The sequence below is a fragment of the Electrona antarctica genome, assembly GCF_951216825.1.
Source record: "Electrona antarctica genome assembly, chromosome: 4".
Taxonomy (NCBI): domain Eukaryota; kingdom Metazoa; phylum Chordata; class Actinopteri; order Myctophiformes; family Myctophidae; genus Electrona; species Electrona antarctica.
The window spans coordinates 41333527-41351337 of record NC_136809.1 but is presented as its reverse complement, the minus strand read 5'-3'; the positions used below and the strand labels follow the sequence as shown (position 1 = coordinate 41351337).

Sequence of the window (17811 nt, the reverse complement as noted above, 5' to 3'; positions counted from 1 at the left end):
ACCGCACCCATAATAGCCAAATGGCATTGGTCACGCCTCCACGTCTTAAATGAAGACATATCAAGACCTGGTGGTAAGTTTGACGTTCATTATAGGGCCCCATGTCTCTCTCTGTAACTCTCGTGCGTGCGTGCGTGCGTGCGTGCGTGCGTGCGTGCGTGCGTGCGTGCGTGCGTGCGTGTGAAAGGCTGGAAAAGTATTTTGCCGTCTCTGCTGCCATTTAGCCGCCGCTACTTGTGCGCATGGAGTGCTGAGTGACATGCGTGTTGTATCATGAGGACATATCCCAGAGTTTGTGAATGTAACCTTTACTGCACCTCAAAATTATTTGTGTCGCTGCATGCTTTCCCTGTGCGTGGACATGAATAAATTGTTAATGTGTGTGTGCTTGTGTGTTACAGGATAGAACATCTGGGTCTGAATATGGCCATGCAACTTCTTGTAGGGGTTCCTTTGGAGATGGTCCACGGAGCACTGAGGATTGGACTGGTCTACGTGTGTGGAGCACTAGCGGGTGAGTCCACACACGCACACACACACACACGCACGCACGCATGCACACACACTCAGAGATCTCTACAGACACACTTGTGTGTATACGCAGGCACAAACACATATTTTGCATACATTTCCATCCAAATTATCTGCACACACACACACACACACACGCACGCACACTCTCTATCTCGTGCTCTCTCTTTGGGACTAACCTTCTTTTAAGTCCACCGATGGTCCGTCCACCTGCCGTTCATGTGTGTTTGCACTAGCGGGTGGGGGGGGTGGGCGTGTCTGGTCAGTACCATTGTGTGTGTGTGTGTGTGTGTGTGTGTGTGTGTGTGTGTGTGTGTGTGTGTGTGTGTGTGTGTGTGGGTGTGTGGGTGTGGGTGTGGGGGGTTGGGGGCAGATGGCTGTGTGTTCTTCTGCTCTGACCAGGGGTGGTGGTGTGCAGGGGGTTGTTAGAGCTCTCATCAAAGACTGTTCTGCTTTGACTATGTGTAATAGTGTACTCCCCCCCCCCCCCCCCCCCCCCCCCCACCATACATAATCATATGTCTCAATCGTCCATCAGCAAAATAACATGCACGCACGCACGCACGTACGCACACAATAATACCACAAATGATATGAAGAAGTAGAGGTGGATAATAGGAAAACTGATACATATATGCACAGGTTTTAATTGAACTCAACACATACGGGTCCATGATTCCACACACGAACATGGAGACTCAAGCCAAAGTAAATGTAATGACTCGAGTCAAAAAAGAGGAAAATACAGCTCAAGAGTCTGAGGACATTGGGACTGAATTGGGAATGCAAGGCTGACATCACGGTATGCTGTCACGCCTACCGGCACCATTGTGATTGTGATGGCCTACAAGCCCTACTACATATTAGATCTGCATCAAGTGTATAAAGTTGGTGTCTACTATTCTCTCCCTCTCTCTGTCTCTCTCTCTCATATATCTCACACATGTTATACATTTGCGTGTGTGAGTAGATCGGCGACCCATTTCCTACCTGCTGCTCCATCTTTCTGTCAAACCACCACCTCGGTCATTTAATTATGTAATATAATATCTCCGACCGACGGCGACAGTCAATGAGAGTCAAGCTCGGCTATAGGTGGCTAACACAACAAACTAGCCTGCAACATAAAACCTCTATTTATTTACTGCAGAGAGAACACATGTTTGCAGTTTGCCTGATGATCACTTGTCAGTTGTCACTCTTGTGGTGTTTCCCCATCTCCCATAAGGATATAATATGTCCACGTACGTCGTGCACAACTCCACTCATCTAGTAAGTTGTGAACATTGCCAATATGCATCGCGCCCGTTCTTTTAACGAGCCGTGTGTTACCATAGAGTTGTTTTACTTTACACACACACACACACACACACACACACACACACACACACACACACACACACACACACAAACACACACACACACACGTGCATGATTCTGCATCGATGTGGTGATGTGACATAATCGATGCGTTTGCTGTTGATTTTCCTCTGAAGGCATTCCATGATCCAGGCAATGTTGCCTGTTAGCTAAGCTTCATGCGTTAGCTTTCTGCTTCTGAGGCAGCGACTAGTCTGGGACAGATCGAGTGACTGAGACTCTTAAAGATGAGAGTCATTATTTCGTAAAAACAATTTCAAAGCGGAGATTTGATTCGGAGAGTCTCTTCATCTGTGATTTACAACAGCTGGTCACCACAACACATCACAGATGCGTTCGCGCACCTCTCCCGTACACTCTCAGTAACCTCAGTAGTTAATTTAACTCTGAGTCAGAGTTAAATGAACACTCGTGTTTTTAGTGTGTAAAAACCTCAATGAGAAGTGCCCTTCTAAGAAAGTCCCTAGTATTATTAAGGTAGGCTATACTATATTTTTATTGTCCATTTTATTTTCTTGACAAGTGACAAAGCACCCATAGGGTTTTAGTCCTGCTTGTGGGGAAACCAGTGTCATAGAACTTGAAAAAATAAATATGTTCATTCAGTCAGAACTATTCTGGGTTTTGTTTTAATAGTCATGATAATCAAATCAAATCAAATCAAATCAAATCAAACTTTATTTATAAAGCACGTTTTAAAACAACCAAGGTTGACCAAAGTGCTGTACAGATCAGTGGAAAAAACATAGACAGGCAAGAGAACACAGAATGTAAACGAGAAAACACAATCAGAAATGTTGACAAAATATAAGCATGAAAGGTTAAAATAAGCAAAACAAAAAATAGCTAAGATAAAGCAAAACCTAAAATGGACTCAAGAGGGAGTGAAAGCCAGGGAGAAAAGATGAGTCTTAAGGTGAGTTAAAACGTTAATAGATGGGGCAGATCGAATATAAAGAGGCAAGCTCTTCCAGAGCCTAGGAGCTGCAGCCGCGAAAGAGCGTGCTCTTCTTTGTTATTCGGCCCTCTAGCAGTACATGATCGGCGGAGTGCAGAGCTCTAGCCGGGGTGTAGGGTTTCACGAGCTTGGAGAGATACTCGGGGGGCCAGCCCATTTAAACATTTAAAAGTAAATAACAGAAATCGATTCTAAAATAAACCGGGAGCCAGTGAAGGGAGGCCAGCACGGAGGTTATATGTTCTCTCTTTTTGGTACCAGTTAATAGGCGAGCAGCAGCGTTCTGGACCAGTTGGTACCAGTTAATAGGCGAGCAGCAGCGTTCTGGACCAGTTGGTACCAGTTAATAGGCGAGCAGCAGCGTTCTGGACCAGTTGGTACCAGTTAATAGGCGAGCAGCAGCGTTCTGGACCAGTTGCAGTCGTCTAATTGCAGAATGTTTGATGCCAATGTAGAGTGAATTACAATAGTCTATCCTGGAAGAAATGAATGCATGGATTGCGGTTTCTAACTGTTTTGGGGGGAGATATGGTTTGACCTTATCAAGGAGACGGAGTTGGAAGAAGCTAGTCTTGACAACGGAGCTGATATGTTTGTCAAATTTAAAATAGCTGTCAAGGATAATGCCAAGGTTTTTAGCAGATGTGCGAATGTTGGGTATAAGGGTGTCCGGGGTACTGGGGGGTGGGGCCATAATGAATAATGATATACTGTATTTGGTTAAGTCAAAGCTATGTTAAATCCATCTTTGCCCACTACTAGTATTTGTTACTTACTTGTATTAATATACATTTACAAATAGCCTATATCTTTATAATTTTTTATTTATATTTGAATGTATTATCAGTTATCGGTATCGGTCTTGAGAAGCAGGATGTTATCAATATCGGTTAAAAAAAGTACTTTTACTTTTAGTACTTTAAGTACATTTTGATGCCGATACTTTTACTCAAGTACATTTTCAATTCCATACTTTTACTTGTAACGGAGTAGTTCTAAATTGCAGTATTGGTACTTTTACTTAAGTAAAACAATTGAGTACTTTTTCCACCACTGTATGCCTATCCGTTGGCCAGGTATAGTAGTGACTCATCACAGCCAAAATGGCGCACCCCCTGAATTTGCATACCAAAGGTGCGAGGTTTGCAAGCCCTAATAGGGCTTGCAAACTCTTTACTGCAGTGGTTTCCAAACCATGTAGCTCATGTGACCCAAAACCTACATTAGTTTGCCCTGCACCCAAACATGTTTTCTAATTTATGAAATGTCTTAGGCTGAGCTCACACGGTTAATGCAATTCTCTGTGCTCGTTGGATCAATGCTGTGTTGTGTCACGGCCGCCCAATGCATTTCCAATGGAGGTCACATGGTTTGACACAACATTGTGTTGTGTGAGGGGGAGGGGCGCATTTGACTGCGCCCCTCCCAACGAGCACGAGAATTGCATTACAGGTGTGAGCTCAGCCTTAGATTGGCTACTTTCAGCGAAGAGGTTTGGTCTTGTAGAGGGGGAAAAAAGAGCAGACCAAGTACAGTCCCAAAGGTCAAGTTTGCTAAGTATTTTGTGTTCAAGTGGTTAAATGTCTGGAAATACACATTAACATGAATCCAACATATTAATAGAAAAGATAATGTGTTTAACAAACATGCAAACAATAAAACATTATGAATTTAACACTGACACTAGCTAGTGCTGTCAAACAAGTCTATCAAATCCATGAAAAAGTTTAATCTGCAACACGATTCTATACAATATGTAGTGGGGGTCCCTGCTTCATCTCTCTCTCTCTCTGTGTGTGTGTGTGTGTGTGTGTGTGTGTGTGTGTGTGTGTGTGTGTGTGTGTGTGTGTGTGCACGCACGCGAATGCGTGTTTGTTTTTCGTTTTGCTTTATCTATCACTACACCCTGACATTCACCTCATGGACTCCAAACATTACTATTTACTTATTTGTATTTGTGTCCATGGGATGCACTGCTGGCTGGGATGAGATTATCTGGAGTGGAAATATGTATGTGTGTGTGTGTGTGTGTGTGTGTGTGTGTGTGTGTGTGTGTGCGTGCGTGCGTGCGTGCGTGCGTGCGTGCGTGCGTGCGTGCGTGCGTGCGTGCGTGCGTGCGTGCGGCGTGCGTGCGTGCGTGCGTGTGTGTGCGTGTACATCGAGGTCAGCAACAGAGACCCAGGGGATCCTAGTTGTGTTGGCCTGTAGCTTTAACCCCGCAGTGAAATGAGGGGGAAAATGGGCCATAAATCACTCACACACACACACACACACACACGCACGCGCATATACCCCCACTCACCCACAGACGTCTGCTGTTTTAATTAGATATCGACCCACAATTGAATAGAGGCGGTGTTGCTTTGGTCGTTTGTTCATTGTGATGTTTGGGGCTTTTATTCTGAAGTGCTCAGAAATTAAAACTGAACATAGCAAAAAAGAGCTTTTCTTCATTTATTTTTCATAATTGACTAATCTGTTGATTCTTTTTTTTGTATTATTATTATTATTATTAGTTGAGTATTATTTGACTGTGATAATTTTTGATGATGATAGGCTATGAAATGATGGAAAATGGTTGTGCCTCTTTGCTCCGTGGTTATACACCCAGAGCGTAACCCTATCGGGTTTTGAATGACGCGGTAGCAACCTGCATGGAGAGGTTGGCAAGACAATAATACACCTCGTTACGTGCCCACCACGCAGTGGATTTTCCACGGCACCGTTTTTGTGTCCGCATCTTCTGTGACATAACTGTTGAATTGTTGTCGCTGCTGCTGGTATGTTTGTTTACCGGTACAAAGCAGGTGGTGGATGACGTTACTTAGGGTTCGCGAGTGGTGAATGGTGTTACACCAGTAGGAAGCAGGCAGTGTGTGTGCCTGCTTCTGGCCCGGTCTGTTATTATAGCCTAATATTTGTGAAACCTGTAGCCTACATTGGTAACTATAATCTAGCTAAGTTTAGTAGATCTTGTAGGATTGCAATAATGATAATAATATTAATTAAGAAGGTCAACTAGTGGTTTTACTAGTCGACTAGTTGAATAGTCGACTAGTTGCTAAAAGCACTCAGTATCCTGCAGGTGAAGCATTTGATTGTTCTGACATCCTCACAACTGACTCCTCACAAGGAGGCTTTATGGAATGTCAAACTTGAGGAAAATAATTCCATAACACCTGGATACTTGTTTTAGAATAACGTTGATGGACATTTCACCAGAAACAAAAGACAGTTGTATCTAGTGATATGTGATTTTTTTTGGTATTATTCACGTGTTCACTTGATTAGGTTTTAGAAATCAAGGTGGGATATTAACTATTTTCCTGCCGATCACGTCTTTGATGTCCTTTTTCCCAATGGCACTCGCTGCCGAGGGGGGTTTATTAATTCAGAATGTCTCGCTGATATCCACCATCTAGCAGCGCCTCGGCTCCGCCTTGGTCAGTCAATGAAATGATTCCCCCCCGTTCACCTCCATTACAATGATTCCCTCCATTACAACCGCATCTTAAAACCTTTAAAAAACTTTTTTCTCTAATGAGTTATAAAAAGACTTTTGCTTCCGGTTCATTTCCGGGTCTTCAAAATAAAAGCCCCACTTAGGCAGTTAGTGACATACAGACAGAATCAATGTTGGCAGTAAATGTAACTTTGTTGCAATGAATTTGGTTTCTATTTAATAAAAAATAAAAAATAAAATCATTGAAACCATGTCAGGAAAAGACAGAATTTATTTGAAAGCCTTTTCAACAGCAGCAGTGTGTAGGGACCCATAGTCCTTGAGCCTTGAAACCCTTTGTACAAGTGGGCCATATCAGTTAGCAATTTCAACACAAAAGCGTTTTCTTTCCTTTTTTTTGCTGAATTAAGGGAGATGTGAGGGTTCTGCTGGATGTTTGCTTCATTTGAAAGAACACACAGGGACTCAGCTGGAACACCCTGGGGTCAGGGCAGGGGTCAAAGGTCAAAAGAGAAGACCCAGCTGTCTGGAGAGAGAGGTCGATGGCTCTGACCCGGCGCATGCAGACGTGCAAACGCAAATCCCTAATTGATTTATCCAAAAAATAGGAGGGGGGAGGTACATACAACATTGCATATTAATTAATGTGCATTGCATATAAAAGCCGGTGCCCCCCCCCCCTCCTCCTCCCTCCCACATTGCCCCTGGAGAGAGAACCAAAATACTAAATAGAATAGAAAAGTGAACTAATAATGATAAAAGAAAAAGCATTTCTTTTAAGTAAAAAGCCAAATGTTACATAGTATTCCTACGTGCCCCTACATTCACATCCTCTTCATACACACATGGTGTGGTAGAGCATCATCCACTGTCTGATCATATTGTAAACACTACTTTGATGACTTCATCACAGTTACCAGATGAGATCATTGGTGGTGCTGATGTGCGTTTGCGTTTCCTCATTGCATTGTTGATTTAGTTTGTTGACTCCTTTTTTTTACTGACGAAAACTAAAAAAAGCTAAGCTGCTATGATGCCTAAAAAGACATATATTGACAATTTCGTCAAACAAATAAAATTAAAATGTTAGGGAGGGAATATTGGAGAAGAGATCCAGTAGAACTAAAAGTCATGTTGTGTTTTGTTGTGTGCAGGTGTCACTCTCTGAAAATAGCAGATCTACAAGCTTGTAGATCTGCTATGAGTATAAATCAAGCATTTCAAAGCCATCATGGCCGGCCAAAATACATTTTACTTAAGTTGATTTAAGTATAGTCAAGTAAAACTAGACTAAAACATTTTAGATGACTAAAATATGACTCAAAATGAAATTTTATTCAAAAGACTGACTAAAACTAAATCAAAATTGTCTGTCAACATCCAATGCTACCTCGCTGCCCCTCGGTGCAGCGTAGAAGAACAACCAAGATAAATGACACGTTCGAACCCCCCTGAGGTCCGCCCGATGAGACCACATAGGGATGGACGTCCTTCATAATGCTCTGTGTGTGTGTGTGTGTGTGTGTGTGTGTGTGTGTGTGTGTGTGTGTGTGTGTGTGTGTGTGTGTGTGTATGTGTGTGTGTGTGTGTGTGTGTCTGTGCGTGCGTGCGTGCGTGCGTGCGTGCGTGCGTGCGTGTGTGCGTGCGTGCGTGCGTGCGCGCGTGTGTACGTGTGTACGCATGTGCGTGCGCATGTGCATGTATGCATGATTGCGCACCTCCATGCGTACTTGTCAGTGTGTGTTTGTTTGTGCAAGTGTGTAAGTATCCGTCTAGGAGTATGTCTGTCCTCTGTGTCTGTGCTTGTGCGTGCGCGCATGCGTGAGTGTGAGTGCTGTACGTGTGTGCGGTAAACCACAGTGCAGAAATAATATGATCAAACTGAGTTAATTACAGGGATAGAGGTCACCCCGCCTAGACACACTCCCTAAACATTGGAACTGTGTGTGTGTGTGTGTGTGTGTGTGTGTGTGTGTGTGTGTGTGTGTGTGTGTGTGTGTGTGTGTGTGTGTGTGTGTGTGTGTGTGTGTGTGTGTGTGTGTGTGTGTGGCTGTGCGCGCACATGTGTGCGTGCGTGCATGTATAGGAAGGAAGTCCCTCACAGTGCTTTGGGTGTGTTTGTATGTGTGGGGGATTTGTGCGTCTGTCTGTCTGTCTGTCTGTCTGTCTGTCTGTCTGGTCTGAGGGAAGGCTATACCTGCTCGTAATTACAAGTGGGTCATTAATGACATGTTGAGTCAGACATTGTTATTACAGCGGGTCCACCTACTGTCATCTAGTCGTCTTGTCAGTAGAGCAATAAACATCAACTGCAGCCTCACTCCCAATCTTCCGCCGTAGTCTGAAAACCCACCTTTTCAGATTCCATCATGGCCCGTAGCACTTGCCCTAGCCCCTTAGATAGCTTATGTAGAGATAGCATTTTATACAGACTTATAGCATGTTACGTAGACTGCACTAGAATTGCATTTTATGTAGTCATAGCACTTTATATGTATAGTAGTAGGCCTATAGTATAGTATATATGTATAGTTTACATGTATAGTTTAATTATATAAATATATTCCACTGTTACGTTCTTAGCTTACGAATGTTTCATGATAACTACTTTTTATGTGTGTGATGTATTGCCATGCTTTTTGTACTTGCTTAATGTAAATTGCTCTGGATTAAGAGCGTCTGCTAAATGCCTAAATTGTGAATTGTAAATTGTTGTAAGATTAGGGTTCTCTGCTCAACTAGTGCCTAATTTATACTTGGTTGGTTGGATGCTGGTCCCATACAGCAGTGTTTCCCAACCTTTTTTGTCCCAGGGCACACTTTTCATAGCCTAAAAATCTCAGGGCACACCTAGATATACGGTGTATAGGCCTATCTATATACGTATACATATGTGTATGTATGTGTGTGTAAATATATATATATACAGTGTTGGGAAAGTTCATTTATTTTAGACTTTATTGAATAAAAAAACCTTGGGGGATTAATAAAGTGACAACTTTTACAATATCTCCATTACCATTATCCAAATTAATTCCTTATTATATATTTTTTTTAAATACATTTTGGAGAAAAAAATAGCCACCTAATTCTTAATCCTTTTCCTTGTCTTTATTATGGGCCAACTTGTGAAAGCTGCATGCTTTTATTGTGAAGGGTCTCAGTTCTCACAGCCTGCATATTTCCACGTGCTGAAAATAGCTGATCGACAAGCTCACAACACGTTGCGTCCGCAACGCGTTGTGAGCTTGTAAATCAGCCATTTTCAGCATGGAACACGTGTACGACGAAGAATAAATCACTGCGCTTCTGTGGAGGATTTTGTTCGCAGAACGAGGCGATCATGTATGGACACTTGGACAGCTATTTTTCATGGCACATTATGTTTAATCACAACAACGTCACGTTTACTTTACCTCCTCAGTGTTTGGGTCGGGACATGTAGGACTGTATGTGTCTGCTGTCTACGTGCGCTCCAGTCTTACTGGAGGGGGCGAAATGTAGCGTCTTCTGGATGCATCTCTTTAGCATTAACATTTCAATGGCCGAGAGTCTATTGTTCCGTAGTTGTTGTTATCGCACGTCTAATGGTTAGACGTGTGACAACAACGACGGCGCAACAATAGGAATCCTGCAGCTCAATAGGGGGAGGGTTAGTGTTAGGGTTAGTGTTACATTTTCGGTCAAATCAGGCGGCACACCTGGACACATCAAACGGCACAGTAAAGTACCGCGGGACACAGGTTGGGAAACACTGCCATACAGGACAAACAAAAGCAGATCTACTGTAGTGCTTTCAAATTTGAGAAATTCAGAATGGGGCTTCATTCAAACCTATTTACGTTCATCTTACATGTTTGTTTGTTTTGTTATTTAACTTAAATGCCCAATGCATTCTCAATGGCAATAGCACAAACTTTGGCATGCTATTAGTCCTACATACTTACACCTAGAAACCCCATTCCAACCTATTTAGGTTCATCTTACTGTGGACATGTTTGCCTGAAAAGGAATCTTTGAAATGTTTCATAGTTTTAGAAATATAGTGCTTTCAAAATTGATAAATTTATAATGGGGCTCAATGGCAGCTCTATGGCACGTCAAAAAGTCACTTTCACCTAGAAACTCCATTCACACTTTTTATAATTCAGCTTACTGTGGGCACACATGCTGGAACTTTTTACTTTTAAATGTTTTGTAGTTTCTGAGTTATTTAACTTAAACGCCCAATGCATTCTCAATGGCAATAGCACAAACTTTGGCATGCTATTAGTCCTACATACTTAAACCTAGAAACCCCATTCCAACCTATTTAGGTTCATCTTACGGTGGACATGTTTGCCTGAAAAGGAATCTTTGAAATGTTTCATAGTTTTAGAAATATAGTGCTTTCAAATTGTATACATTTATAATGGGGTTCAATGGCAGCTCTATGGCATGTCAAAAAGTCACTTTCACCTAGAAACTCCATTCACACTTTTTATAATTCAGCTTTCTGTGGAGACACATGCTGGAACTTTTTACTTTGAAATGTTTTGTAATTTCTGAGTTATTTAACTTAAAACGCCCAATGCATTCCCAATGGCAATAGCACAAACTTTGGCATGCTACTAGTCCTACATACTTACACCTAGAAACCCCATTCAAACCTATTTAGGTTGATCTTACGGTGGACATGTTTGCCTGAAAAGGAATCTTTGAAATGTTTCATCGTTTTAGAAATATAGTGCTTTCAAATTTGAGACATTTACAATGGGGCTCAATGGCAGATATTGGCACGTCAAAAAAGCACTTTCACCTAGAAATTCCATTCACACTTTTTATAATTCAGCTTACTGTGGAGACACATGCTGGAACTTTTTACTTTGAAATGTTTTGTAGTTTCTGAGTTATTTAACTTAAACGCCCAATACATTCCCAATGGCAATAGCACAAACTTTGGCATGCTACTAGTCCTACATACTTACACCTAGAAACCCCATTCAAACCTATTTAGGTTCATCTTACGGTGGACATGTTTGCCTGAAAAGGAATCTTTGAAATGTTTCATAGTTTTAGAAATATAGTGCTTTTAAATTTGAGAAATTCAGAATGGGGGTCAATGGCAGATTTTGGCAAGTAAAGATTTGAGTGGGGTTTGAACCCACAACCTCCAGATCATGGAGCCAGTGTGCTAAGTCACTGATCTACTTGCTACCTGCCACAATGCAGTCTGCTGTTCCCTTTGAGTACAACATTGATACAAAAATAAAATAACAGGAGATTTGTCTATTGTTTCTTTTGCTGTTGTTTATCTCTAGACGTTCGAATGTTTATGAACCACAATGGAAACAAGTCTCTGGCTCTTCTGTCATTATCTATTCGGCCTTTTAAGAACATCATGCACAGTAGCTCACTGGATACAGATCCTGCCTGGGAATCTGGAGGCTGCAGGTTCAAGTCCCCGCTCTGACATAGTGTCCCAAAATCATGAAAATATGACATACTATAGTATGCCGTCCCAAACCATGGACTATAGTATGTCGTGTTTTCATGATTTTCATCTTTATTTCAAATCCTCCAAAATCACGAAAAACGACATGCTATAGTATGCCGTCCGAAACCATGAACTATAGTATGTAGTTTTTCATGATTTTCATCTCTTTTTCAAATAGTCCAAAATCACGAAAAACGACATGCTATAGTATGCCGTCCGAAAAAAATTATAACTTTGGCATGCTACTAGTCCTACATACTTACACCTAGAATCCCCATTCAAACCTATTTAGGTTCAACTTATGGTGGACATGTTTGCCTGAAAAGGAATCTTTGAAATGTTTCATAGTTTTAGAAATATAGTGCTTTTAATTTGAGAAATTTATAATGGCAGATAGTGGCACGTCACTTTCACTTTCACCTAGAAACTCCATTCACACTTTTTATAATTCAGCTTACTGTGGAGACACATGCTGGAACTTTTTACTTTGAAATGTTTTGTAGTTTCTGAGTTATTTAACTTAAACGCCCAATGCATTCTCAATGGCAATAGCACAAACTTTGGCATGCTACTAGTCCTACATACTTACACCTAGAAACCCCATTCAAACCTATTTAGGTTCATCTTACGGTGGACATGTTTGCCTGAAAAGGAATCTTTGAAATGTTTCATAGTTTTAGAAATATAGTGCTTTTAAATTTGAGAAATTCAGAATGGGGGTCAATGGCAGATTTTGGCAAGTAAAGATTTGAGTGGGGTTTGAACCCACAACCTCCAGATCATGGAGCCAGTGTGCTAAGTCACTGATCTACTTGCTACCTGCCACAATGCAGTCTGCTGTTCCCTTTGAGTACAACATTGATACAAAAATAAAATACAAAAAATAAAATAACAGGAGATTTGTCTATTGTTTCTTTTGCTGTTGTTTATCTCTAGACGTTCGAATGTTTATGAACCACAATGGAAACAAGTCTCTGGCTCTTCTGTCATTATCTATTCGGCCTTTTAAGAACATCATGCACAGTAGCTCACTGGATACAGATCCTGCCTGGGTATCTGGAGGCTGCAGGTTCAAGTCCCCGCTCTGACATAGTGTCCCAAAATCATGAAAATATGACATACTATAGTATGCCGTCCCAAACCATGGACTATAGTATGTCGTGTTTTCATGATTTTCATCTTTATTTCAAATCCTCCAAAATCACGAAAAACGACATGCTATAGTATGCCGTCCGAAACCATGAACTATAGTATGTAGTTTTTCATGATTTTCATCTCTTTTTCAAATAGTCCAAAATCACGAAAAACGACATGCTATAGTATGCCGTCCGAAAAAAATTATAACTTTGGCATGCTACTAGTCCTACATACTTACACCTAGAATCCCCATTCAAACCTATTTAGGTTCAACTTATGGTGGACATGTTTGCCTGAAAAGGAATCTTTGAAATGTTTCATAGTTTTAGAAATATAGTGCTTTTAATTTGAGAAATTTATAATGGCAGATAGTGGCACGTCACTTTCACTTTCACCTAGAAACTCCATTCACACTTTTTATAATTCAGCTTACTGTGGAGACACATGCTGGAACTTTTTACTTTGAAATGTTTTGTAGTTTCTGAGTTATTTAACTTAAACGCCCAATGCATTCTCAATGGCAATAGCACAAACTTTGGCATGCTACTAGTCCTACATACTTACACCTAGAAACCCCATTCAAACCTATTTAGGTTCATCTTACGGTGGACATGTTTGCCTGAAAAGGAATCTTTGAAATGTTTCATAGTTTTAGAAATATAGTGCTTTTAAATTTGAGAAATTCAGAATGGGGGTCAATGGCAGATTTTGGCAAGTAAAGATTTGAGTGGGGTTTGAACCCACAACCTCCAGATCATGGAGCCAGTGTGCTAAGTCACTGATCTACTTGCTACCTGCCACAATGCAGTCTGCTGTTCCCTTTGAGTACAACATTGATAAAAAAATTAAATAACAGGAGATTTGTCTATTGTTTCTTTTGCTGTTGTTTATCTCTAGACGTTCGAATGTTTATGAACCACAATGGAAACAAGTCTCTGGCTCTTCTGTCATTATCTATTCGGCCTTTTAAGAACATCATGCACAGTAGCTCACTGGATACAGATCCTGCCTGGGAATCTGGAGGCTGCAGGTTCAAGTCCCCGCTCTGACATAGTGTCCCAAAATCATGAAAATATGACATACTATAGTATGCCGTCCCAAACCATGGACTATAGTATGTCGTGTTTTCATGATTTTCATCTTTATTTCAAATCCTCCAAAATCACGAAAAACGACATGCTATAGTATGCCGTCCGAAACCATGAACTATAGTATGTATTTTTCATGATTTTCATCTCTTTTTCAAATAGTCCAAAATCACGAAAAACGACATGCTATAGTATGCCGTCCGAAAAAAATTATAACTTTGGCATGCTACTAGTCCTACATACTTACACCTAGAATCCCCATTCAAACCTATTTAGGTTCAACTTATGGTGGACATGTTTGCCTGAAAAGGAATCTTTGAAATGTTTCATAGTTTTAGAAATATAGTGCTTTTAATTTGAGAAATTTATAATGGCAGATAGTGGCACGTCACTTTCACTTTCACCTAGAAACTCCATTCACACTTTTTATAATTTAGCTTACTGTGGAGACACATGCTGGAACTTTTTACTTTGAAATGTTTTGTAGTTTCTGAGTTATTTAACTTAAACGCCCAATGCATTCTCAATGGCAATAGCACAAACTTTGGCATGCTACTAGTCCTACATACTTACACCTAGAAACCCCATTCAAACCTATTTAGGTTCATCTTACGGTGGACATGTTTGCCTGAAAAGGAATCTTTGAAATGTTTCATAGTTTTAGAAATATAGTGCTTTTAAATTTGAGAAATTCAGAATGGGGGTCAATGGCAGATTTTGGCAAGTAAAGATTTGAGTGGGGTTTGAACCCACAACCTCCAGATCATGGAGCCAGTGTGCTAAGTCACTGATCTACTTGCTACCTGCCACAATGCAGTCTGCTGTTCCCTTTGAGTACAACATTGATAAAAAAATAAAATAACAGGAGATTTGTCTATTGTTTCTTTTGCTGTTGTTTATCTCTAGACGTTCGAATGTTTATGAACCACAATGGAAACAAGTCTCTGGCTCTTCTGTCATTATCTATTCGGCCTTTTAAGAACATCATGCACAGTAGCTCACTGGATACAGATCCTGCCTGGGAATCTGGAGGCTGCAGGTTCAAGTCCCCGCTCTGACATAGTGTCCCAAAATCATGAAAATATGACATACTATAGTATGCCGTCCCAAACCATGGACTATAGTATGTCGTGTTTTCATGATTTTCATCTTTATTTCAAATCCTCCAAAATCACGAAAAACGACATGCTATAGTATGCCGTCCGAAACCATGAACTATAGTATGTCGTTTTTCATGATTTTCATCTTTATTTCAAATCCTCCAAAATCACGAAAAACGACATGCTATAGTATGCCGTCCGAAACCATGAACTATAGTATGTAGTTTTTCATGATTTTCATCTCTTTTTCAAATAGTCCAAAATCACGAAAAACGACATGCTATAGTATGCCGTCCGAAAAAAATTATAACTTTGGCATGCTACTAGTCCTACATACTTACACCTAGAATCCCCATTCAAACCTATTTAGGTTCAACTTATGGTGGACATGTTTGCCTGAAAAGGAATCTTTGAAATGTTTCATAGTTTTAGAAATATAGTGCTTTTAATTTGAGAAATTTATAATGGCAGATAGTGGCACGTCACTTTCACCTAGAAACTCCATTCACACTTTTTATAATTTAGCTTACTGTGGAGACACATGCTGGAACTTTTTACTTTGAAATGTTTTGTAGTTTCTGAGTTATTTAACTTAAACGCCCAATGCATTCTCAATGGCAATAGCACAAACTTTGGCATGCTACTAGTCCTACATACTTACACCTAGAAACCCCATTCAAACCTATTTAGGTTCATCTTACGGTGGACATGTTTGCCTGAAAAGGAATCTTTGAAATGTTTCATAGTTTTAGAAATATAGTGCTTTTAAATTTGAGAAATTCAGAATGGGGGTCAATGGCAGATTTTGGCAAGTAAAGATTTGAGTGGGGTTTGAACCCACAACCTCCAGATCATGGAGCCAGTGTGCTAAGTCACTGATCTACTTGCTACCTGCCACAATGCAGTCTGCTGTTCCCTTTGAGGACAACATTGATAAAAAAATAAAATAACAGGAGATTTGTCTATTGTTTCTTTTGCTGTTGTTTATCTCTAGACGTTCGAATGTTTATGAACCACAATGGAAACAAGTCTCTGGCTCTTCTGTCATTATCTATTCAGCCTTTTAAGAACATCATGCACAGTAGCTCACTGGATACAGATCCTGCCTGGGAATCTGGAGGCTGCAGGTTCAAGTCCCCGCTCTGACATAGTGTCCCAAAATCATGAAAATATGACATACTATAGTATGCCGTCCCAAACCATGGACTATAGTATGTCGTGTTTTCATGATTTTCATCTTTATTTCAAATCCTCCAAAATCACGAAAAACGACATGCTATAGTATGCCGTCCGAAACCATGAACTATAGTATGTCGTTTTTCATGATTTTCATCTCTTTTTCAAATAGTCCAAAATCACGAAAAACGACATGCTATAGTATGCCGTCCGAAAAAAATTATAACTTTGGCATGCTACTAGTCCTACATACTTACACCTAGAATCCCCATTCAAACCTATTTAGGTTCAACTTATGGTGGACATGTTTGCCTGAAAAGGAATCTTTGAAATGTTTCATAGTTTTAGAAATATAGTGCTTTTAATTTGAGAAATTTATAATGGCAGATAGTGGCACGTCACTTTCACTTTCACCTAGAAACTCCATTCACACTTTTTATAATTCAGCTTACTGTGGAGACACATGCTGGAACTTTTTACTTTGAAATGTTTTGTAGTTTCTGAGTTATTTAACTTAAACGCCCAATGCATTCTCAATGGCAATAGCACAAACTTTGGCATGCTACTAGTCCTACATACTTACACCTAGAAACCCCATTCCAACCTATTTAGGTTCATCTTACGGTGGACATGTTTGCCTGAAAAGGAATCTTTGAAATGTTTCATAGTTTTAGAAATAAATCAAGTGGCATTTCTTCCTCAGCCTAGTGCAAAAATGCGTGCAGTTTCACTGCAATCGGGCACTGTGTTCATTATTTGCTGCATTTTGTAAAACAAACTGGCCACTCCCGAAAACTTTGGAAGCCAATCTTAGCCAATCAGGATGGAATATGAGAAATCATAGACCCATCTTGATCACATGACTATAGAAATCATGTGTACCGATTTGCGTGAGGTTTGGATAAAATCTGAAGGAGTAATATCAAAAAATGTGTTTTACACAAGTCGGCCTATGAAGAGCTGATGTGAAAAATGCAGGTAAAAGGTTTTACTTTGGCCTCTAGGGAGTATGCATACAAAGTTGTACACAGATCAGTGCAGTTATAGGTAAATCATGAATGGGCCAGTTATAGCGCCACCATGAGGCTGATGTGGCATTTCTTCCTCGGCTTAGTGGGAATGTGCATGCAAAATTTCCCTCAAATTGCACTCATGATTTGAGGCTTTTTGATCAAAACAGACCAATTCTGCAAACTTTGGAAGGCAATCTTAGCCAATGCATGGGAATACATGGAATATGGGGAAGCGGACATGTCCATGTTGATCACATGACTATAGAGATAGTGTATACCGATTTGCGTGATGTATGGATAAAATGTGTAGCTACGAGTAATATTAAGAAATGTGTTTTGCAAAAATCTGCCTCATGGTGGCGCTATAACAGGCTGTTAAAAATTGGGCCAGAGGTTCATTGTTGGCATCCAGGGAGTGTGTGTGCACAGTTTGGCAGGGAGCTGGCCAACGGTGGCCAAATGGTTTGGCAGGGAGCTGGCCAACGGTGG

General features: G+C 40.6%; 1 protein-coding gene across 2 annotated transcripts in view; it reads left to right on the top strand.

The window, feature by feature from the left end:
• rhbdl3 (rhomboid, veinlet-like 3) overlaps positions 1-17811 on the top strand; it is a gene marked incomplete at its 5' end in the record, with an annotated part of 78970 nt that overhangs the window by 55215 nt on the left and 5944 nt on the right. For both annotated transcript variants that reach the window (XM_079499051.1, XM_079499052.1), the window contains one exon: positions 402-514. In XM_079499051.1, the coding sequence (XP_079355177.1) occupies positions 402-514 (113 nt within the window). The remainder of the gene's footprint in view (positions 1-401; positions 515-17811) is intronic.